The sequence below is a fragment of the Hyla sarda genome, chromosome 4 (genome assembly GCF_029499605.1).
Source record: "Hyla sarda isolate aHylSar1 chromosome 4, aHylSar1.hap1, whole genome shotgun sequence".
Taxonomy (NCBI): Eukaryota; Metazoa; Chordata; class Amphibia; order Anura; family Hylidae; genus Hyla; species Hyla sarda.
The window spans coordinates 289,157,598-289,166,486 of record NC_079192.1 but is presented as its reverse complement, the minus strand read 5'-3'; the positions used below and the strand labels follow the sequence as shown (position 1 = coordinate 289,166,486).

The 8,889-nt window shown below is 44.7% G+C and overlaps 1 protein-coding gene across 1 annotated transcript in view; it reads left to right on the top strand.

Moving 5' to 3' along the window:
- Window positions 1-963: 963 nt before the first annotated feature.
- Window positions 964-8,889, top strand: part of SLC25A3 (solute carrier family 25 member 3) — a 13,085-nt gene continuing 5,159 nt past the window's right edge. The window contains exons 1-3 of the mRNA XM_056574470.1: window positions 964-1,120; window positions 3,960-4,115; window positions 7,049-7,173. Of these exons, the coding sequence (XP_056430445.1) occupies window positions 3,968-4,115; window positions 7,049-7,173 (273 nt within the window). The 5' untranslated portion in view covers window positions 964-1,120; window positions 3,960-3,967. The remainder of the gene's footprint in view (window positions 1,121-3,959; window positions 4,116-7,048; window positions 7,174-8,889) is intronic.

Below are 8,889 nucleotides of genomic sequence, written 5' to 3'. Positions count from 1 at the left end.
ACTTACAGCCCTCAGTCACTTACGACCACGGCTGTAAGTTTTAAACTGCCGGAACCAAAGTTTGCTTTGGTCCAGGCAGTGTGGCAGGGTCCCGTGCCCAGTGCACCCATGAGAACCATGGTGCGGGAATGTGCATCCTGCTTGGACATGTATACACGTCCATGGTCGTTAAGGTGTTAAGTCTGCTATACCCTTTATTTTAATTTTTAGGCCAAATTATCTCATAGAAGTACAGGTGTATCTTTAGTATGCAGACATTGTTAGTCACATGACCATTATACACACCTGTATAATGACCAGAACTGACAGCGCCATAGATCACTATGCTCTCCCAAGGGTCCAATCCAAGCTTACTATTCACAGGCTCAGTAGTGGGGATGAAAGTGTTAAAACAGCCCCAGGACTTCTTCCAGCATAGACAAGTGCCATTTCCCACATGACTCCGAATGAGTCCGCTGAGGGTCCGGATCAATGGAGCAGATTTCATTAGAGTAACAGTTTTTGGATCAGAGCTGCGGTAGCTGTTATTGATGACTATTATTCATGGCTGTTATTGATGACTATTATTCATGGCTGTTATTGATGACTGTTATTGATGACTTATTGATGACTATTATTGATGGCTATTATTGATGACTATTATTGATGGCTGTTATTGATGACTATTATTCATGGCTGTTATTGATGACGTAGATTCACTTTCTATCCCTTTTAACATATATTTGTGTTGCACTTGCACATAAAAGGAGAGAGACATCAGAGAGGGCGGGTGTTATAAGTAAAGGTCACGGCGGTGATGACCTCTTACACTGACATTGGAGACGGTTACAGCTGTACATACAGTACAAACCAGAGTCAAGCAGGACAACGATCAGCTGAGACGCACGCTCTGTACGTAACCCCTCGCTTTACTGCGCTCACGTGACCGTAGCCGCCCTTCCTTTGAGCCGCAGCCAATAGGACTGTAGGAGTTTTCATGACGTTCTTCACGGGAGCCAATGAGCACGGTGGATGGGGTGTATGGGCGGGGAGATGACGTCACGGAAGGACAAATTCATTAGGTCTGGAGGACGTTCGTTCTCTGTTAGCCGGTGACGGCCGAGTGAGCGCCATCTTCTAGGTGAGTAGGCCGCAGTGCGGTGGGCAGTGTTCACATAGGAAGTGAGGGCCGGGGGTCAGGCCACCATCATAGTGGGTAGCTGACGCTCGCCTGAGCTGTTTGCCCCTTGTGCTGGGAGTGCGCGGTGACCGCTGTAGCTGCTTCAGTGTCCTACAGACGTCATGTCCTTGAGACACTGCGGGTTAGACACCCGTGCACATGGCGCGGTTAAGCGGCTTCTGCTCACGTTCTGCAGAAGCCGTCTTTTGTGCATCGTGTCAATTGTTCTTGACGAAGTGTGACAGATTGTGTCCCCCCTATATATAGATATCTGGGCGCCCAGTCTTCACCATATTCTAGTGCTATAAATGGCGGCCGGGCTCCTGTATGGGTAGACTTATGTGCTGCCTCTTCACTAGGGATCCACCTATGTGGTGGAGGGGGTAGATGTAAACCAGTGTTACCCAATCCACGGATCTGAAACTGCACAACTACACTTCCCATCAGGCTGTGTGGACATGATGGGACTTGTAGTTCTAGGACATGCTGATGTAAACCATCTCATGCTGGATAACTGTAAATGTGTCTGCAGGGTAGAAAGTCTTTCAGAAGGAAATGGGTGAGGTCAGTTATCTGCATTAACTGTCTAGTACAGTGTTTCCCAACCAGGGTGCCTCCAGCTGTTGCTAAACTACAACTCCCAGCATGCCCAGACAGCCGAAGGCTGTCTGGGCATGCTGGGAGTTGAAGTTTTGCAGCAGATGGAGGCACCCTGGTTGGGAAACACTGGTCTAGTATAACTGCTGTCATGGAGATTTAGGCAAAGTGCAGTTGCCTATAGCAACCAACCAGAGTGCTTTCATTTTCAGAGGGCTTTTTAAAGATGATGGAAGCAATCTGGTTGCTATGGCAACTGCACTGGTTTTGATGCTTCTCCCCTTTAATGACATAGCTGTCTACATGGATAGTTTTATGCAGTGGTCTCCAAAATGTAACAGTAAGGGTTAGGGGTCGAACGTTATTGATTTTTCAGGGCCAATACTGATAATCTGTGACCTTTCAGGCCGATAAGTTATGCCGGTATAAGTAATCGTCTAATTACCGATTAATGTCCAAAATCGGGAATATTGGCCAAACCGATAATTGGTCGATTCATAGTAAGGGTGTATGTATTTTGAGTATGGGTAAAAAAACTGACAAAACCGTATAAGACTCAAAACTGACTAAACCGGATGATTCGTTTGACATTGGCTTAGTCAGTGCATACGGTTTACAATGGTAAGTCAGTGCATACGGTTTACAATGGTAAGTCAGTGCATACGGTTTACAATGGTAAGTCAGTGCATACGGTTTACAATGGTAAGTCAGTGCATACGGTTTACAATGGTAAGTCAGTGCATACGGTTTACAATGGTAAGTCAGTGCATACGGTTTACAATGGTAAGTCAGTGCATACGGTTTACAATGGTAAGTCAGTGCATACGGTTTACAATGGTAAGTCAGTGCATACGGTTTACAATGGTAAGTCAGTGCATACGGTTTGCTATACGGTCCCGTGCCGTTTTTAACTTGAAACCGTATACGGGAACTGTATAGCACAAAAACGGGGTGTGCATGCACCCTAATATAGATCACAGCATGCCAGGAGAGGTTTTTGGTGCCTGGGCATGCTGGGAGTAGTAGTGGGGAAACACTGGTTTAAAGGATCCTAGTGACCAGTCAGGGGTTGGCCCTCATTTTCCACAGGCCCTGGACTGGTTGCTATAAACTGCTGTTTCTCACTGTGCAGTATGAAGCGATGGCCTAGGTGTGTGGTGTCCGCCAGGTAACCACGTGGATATAAATTGTAATATTTTTGCATGTGTGCTATATGTAGTGCCAGTGTTTATACTGAAGAGTATATACTGTCATATAGGAAATGCAGACATCTTGTTATAGAGCAGGAGAAGCTGAGCAGATTGATATGTAGTTAGGTGGGAAATGTTCCAGGATAACTTGTCACTTCATGTAAATCTATAAGGTCAGTGGGGGGTACTGGTCAGTGACTGACATCTATTAGGAGAGCGGATCGCCCACATGACAAGTTATCAAAAAAAAAGTGTGTAGCTGTGAACCTCCAGCTGTTGCAAAACTACAATTCCCAGCATGCCCGGACAGCCGTTGGCTGTCCGGGCATGCTGGGAATTGTAGTTTTGCAACAGTTGTAGACCCCTACTATATTTCGATCTGCTCAGCTCCTCCTGCTCTAACAGGTCTGTAGATTGGAAAGACACGTTCACTTTAAATCTTCTAGCCACTGCCAGTGTCATTTTTTTTATTTAGTTTGTCGACTCCCACAAGATTTTAGTTGGCTAAATATACAGTGGACTTAATGGGGGAGATTTATCTAAAGGTGCAGAGTTGCCCATTGCAACCAATTAGATTGTGTATTTAATTTTTAAAGAGGCCTGTAAAAATGCGAATGCGACCTGATTGGTTGCTATGGGCAACTCGGCACTTTTTACTCTGGACAGGTTTTGATAAATCTCCCTCCAATGTGTAATGCAGATTAAAGAGATGTTTCTTAAAGGGGAAACAGTCAGCTGGTTCACTTGGACTAAACCAGGGTTAGAGTGCTGCTGAACTTCAGTAAAACGATCTGTTACTCACTTCTATCATTGCCGGGTCCTGCCTCGACCGACGGACCCGAATACTATTGGTAGCTTCTCAAGTCTTCTCTTTAGTCAGTTTTAGTAAAAAATTAATCAACTTGTTTTTTTTAGTTTGTCAGTGAAAAAGTGTTATCGACTAAAACCCCTTCAAGGTTTGACCACGCCTTGGATACGTGTATAGTGCTGACCATAATGCTTTGCACCCACAGCTGCCAGCATGTATTCCACCGTTGCCCAGGTAGCTCGGGTGAACCCGTTCAGTGCTCCGCAATTCCACCTGGGGCAGGAGAATGCGACATTGAGGAAGAGCGGCACCTCCCAGGTCCAGCCGGTACGCCGCCTCGCCGCTGCAGCTGCTGTAGAAGGTATGGGCGTGTTGCAGCCGATTGACACTGAAAATATGCCACAAAAAATATGCTACTTTACCTTGACATTGCAGCCATTATCTCACTATACAGGATTTGGCAGGATACGGCCTGTGTTATCAGGATACGCACCGATGGTAACTTGTATAGGCCCCTTGTTTCAAGGTCAGATAGAAATGACTTCTAGTTAACCCTTCAGAAGCTTATAGGAAGAATACTTATTAATCTAATGCAAGCTTCTCTTATCTGGAAGGGCAACTGCTTATGGTTTCTATGCTGAACTTGACAACACTATCAAGAGGTTATACTCATGCTTATTTCTTTTCTTTTTTTATTTTTTTTTATTTTTAAGGTTGTGTTTACACAATAGAATTTCCATGCGACATTCTGCAAAAGAATTCCGCACACATTCTGCAGCATCAGTCCCATTGATTCAATGGGATTCTGCTGCATTGTGCACACGGTGGAATTTTGTGCAGCGGAAATGCCAGTTCCGGAGTCCGCAGAAAGAATGGACAGGTCTATTCTTCCTCTGGAGTCTGTAGGGAAATGCATTGCAGTCTACGAAACTGTGCATTTCCGAGCAGTCCTAGTGTCGGCATGTTCTTCCAGCACTCCGCTGTTGGTGGAATGTCCGTACAGAAATTTCTGTGCGGACATTTCACTGTCTGAACATAGTCTTAGCGTTGGCCCTGCTTGGGACGGGGTATACTTAGCACAGAAAGAGCAGAGATTTACATAAATTACATTTTCAGAAAAATCTCTCCTGCATTAGCTAAAGGAAAGAGGTCACATTGATTTTTGGAACAGAACACTGTAATGCTGATCTGTATTGTCACATTAAAGGGGTAGTGTAGTGGTGAAAAACTTGTACCCTATCCTAAGGATAGGGGATAAGTTTGAGATTGCGGGGGTCCGACCGCTGGGGCCCCCTGCGATCTCTCTGTACGGGGGCCAGGCTCTCCGGCCAGATAGCGGGTGTCGACCTCCGCACGAAGCGGCGGCCGACACGTCCCCTCAATACATCTCTATGGCGCTTCGGTTCTGCCATAGAGTTGTATTGAGGGGGCGTGTCAGCCGCCGCTTCGTGCGGAGTTTGACACGCCCCCTTCCAGCGGGCTGTCAGGGCCCCGTACAGGAGATCACAGGGGGCCCCAGCGGTCGGACCCCCGTGATCTCAAACTTATCCCCTTTCCTTAGGATGGGGATAAGTTTTTTACCACTGGGTTCACCACTGGACTACTCCTTTAAAGGAGTAGTCCAGTGGTGATTCAGTGGTGAGCAACTTATCCCCTATCCTAAGGATAGGGGATAAGTTGCAGATCGCAGGGGGTCCGACCGCTGGGGCCCCCTGCGATATCCTGTACAGAGCCCCGACAGCCCGCGAGAAGGGGGCGTGTCGACCTCCGCACGAGGCGGCGGCCGACACGCCCCCCTCAATACAACTCTATGGCAGAGCCGAAGCGCTGCCTTCGGCAATCTCCGGCTCTGCCATAGAGATGTATTGAGGGGGCGTGTCGGCCGCCGCCTCGTGCGGGGGTCGACACCCGCTATCTCGGCGGAGAGCCGGGGCCCCGTACAGAGAGATCGCAGGGGGCCCCAGCGGTCGGACCCCCCGCGATCTCAAACTTATCCCCTATCCTTAGGATAGGGGATACGTTTTTCACCACTGGACTACCCCTTTAATTGTCTAATACTGGCCTAGTTATATATGTAGGTAAATGGGAGAAGCTGTAGGGCTGGTGCAGAAGTATGGTGCCAGGATTCAATTCCTGCACTGGTGGAGTCCAAACAATAAGGGCGTAATGGCCCAGATGTATCAAACTGTGATTTTCCCATAACAACCAATCACAGCTCAGCTAACAAGCTCTGGTAAAGTGAACTGAGCTGTGATTGGTTGCTGTGGGAAAATCACTCCAGCTTTTCTCACACGGTTAGATAAATCTGGGCCAATGTCTGTTTTGTTTTTATGCTGACTACGAGAAAGAAATGAGGCCGCACTCACCATCCAATGTCTGTTTATTCAGCGTTCTGTGGATGTAAACAGATGCGGAGGCAGGGGCAGACCAGAACAGACTGTTTCACGCTAGGGTGCGCTTCTTCATGCCGGTGTGCCCCTGCCTCCGCCACCATGTTTACACCCACAGAACACTGAATAAGCCAGCGTTGGATGGTGAGTGCAGTCTCATTTCTTTCTCGTAGTCAGCATTGTTCTAGTCTCACTTAAGACATTGCACATCCGAGACCAACGATATCTCCGGATACCCTAGTTCTTTCCTTTATATAGTACTCAGTAGATCCTAGTTTTGCTAGTGCCAGACCATTGGTTTCTCCACTGCATATATCTTTTTTTTATTTTTATGTAGACAGTTATTCCTAAAAATGTTTACTTGTTAGTTTAGGACAGCGGTCTTCAAACTGTGCCCCTCCAGATGTTGCATAACTACAACTCCCAGCATGCCCGGACAGCCAAAGGCTGTCCGGGCATGCTGGAAATTGTACTTTTGCAACATCTGGAGGGCCACGGTTTGAAGACCACTGCTTTAGGAGATGCTCAGGCATCATTACTCTATCCGGTTAGTCCAGCAGTAGAGCTTTTACACCTGCTCTTACAATAGGAGAGATTTATTTAATATTTACACTTAATGTATCATTTTTGATTAAACAGAGGAATATAGCTGTGCTTATGGATCTGGGAAATTCTTTGCTCTATGTGGCTTTGGTGGAATCATAAGCTGTGGTACGACGCATACTGCAGTGGTCCCATTAGATCTGGTTAAATGCAGAATCCAGGTTTGTCTGCATGTCACCGGAGTGGAGAGCTGTAGTGTAAACTAACCAGTGTTGACTAAATGAACTTGATGTTTTGCTAAACAGTTTGAGCAATGCATGTTTGTTATAAAAGCATGGTGTGTTCTGGTTTGTTCATGCAGGAGATTACAGTTGTGAATATGGCTCTGCACAGTTTTATGCAATGTGTGGTTTTGGCGGCATCCTCAGTTGTGGTATAACGCACACAGCAGTTGTACCTTTGGATCTGGTGAAATGTCGCATTCAGGTGGGTAGAACACTGCCACATTAACATGTACTAATGTATGAATTTGGATGTCTTGTATGTCCTTCTGTTGGATTGTAATAAGGTGTGTTCACTCCTTAGATCAACCATTTGGTGTCTTCACATGTATGTGAGAGGTGTGGACAGAGGGGTCAGCACAACCTGTCTTGTATACCCTCTTACAGCTTTAACCCCTTAAGGACTCAGCCCATTTTGGCCTTAAGGACTCAGACAATTTAATTTTTACGTTTTCATTTTTTCCTCCTCGCCTTCTAAAAATCATAACTCTTATATTTTCATCCACAGACTAGTATGAGTTCTTGTTTTTTGGCGACCAGTTGTCCTTTGTAATGACATAACTCATTATATCATAAAATGTATGGCGCAACCAAAAAACACTATTTTTTTGTGGGGAAATGAAAAAGAAAAACGCAATTTTGCTAATTTTGGAAGGTTTCGTTTTCACGCCGTACAATTTATGGTAAAAATGACGTGCTCTTTCTTCTGAGGGTCAATACGATTAAAATGATACCCATTATTACATTTCTATTATTGTTGTGCTTAAAAAAATCACAAACTTTTTAACCAAATTAGTACGTTTATAATCCCTTTATTTTGATGACCTATAACTTTTTTATTTTTCCATATAAGCGGCGGTATGAGGGCTCATTTTTTGCGCCATGATCTGTACCTTTTTGATGCCACATTTGCATATAAAAAACTTTTAATAATTTTTTTTTAAATAAAATGTATTAAAGTAGCATTTTTGGACTTTTTTTTATATTTTTTCGTTCACGCCGTTCACCGTACGGGATCATTAACATTTGATTTTAATAGTTCAGACATTTACGCATGCAGCGATACCAAATAAGTCTATAAAAAAAAAAAAATTTACGCTTTTTGGGGGTAAAATAGGAAAAACGGACGTTTTCCTTTTTTATTGGGAGAGGGGATTTTTTCCCTTTATTTTTTTTTTTTTTTTTTTTTTTACTTTAAAATTTTTTTTTTTTTTTTTTTACACTTGAATAGTCGCCATAGGGGACTATTAATAGCAATACCATGATTGCTAATACTGATCTGTTATATCGGCGATCATCTGCTCTATCTCAGACCAGAGCAGAAGACGCCGGGAGCCGGAAGGAGGCAGGTGAGGGGACCTCCGTGCGGCGTTCTGAATGATCGGATCCCCGCAGCAGCTTAAAACGCAGCCTGACCAGACATTGACGCCACCAACAGACCAGGTAAAAACAGACTGTTTCACACTTGATCTGATGAAGCACTAGAGCAGTGTGAATTAGTCTATTACCTAGTCTGTTGGTGTCGTCCATGTCCGGTCAAGCTGTGTTTTAAACTACACGAAGAATATAGAAAGTCCTGCACTTGATGGGTGAGTGCCTCCATCTTTTCATTGTTGATCATCATGTGTGTTTTCACATGCCAGACTCCTTGAAGTGAACTAAAGGGGTATTCTGAAGTATGGTGAGAAACTTTAAAGGGGTACTCTGGTGAAAACCTCTTTTCTTTTAAATCAACTGGTGGCAGAAAGTTAAACATATTTGTAAATGACTTCTATTAAAAAATCTTAATCATTCCTGTACTTATTAGCTGCTGAATACTACAGAGGAAATTATTTTCTTCTTGGAATGCTCTCAGATGACATCACGAGCACAGGTCTCTCTGCTGACGTTATAACGCTTTATTTATTGTTGTCCTTAGTAG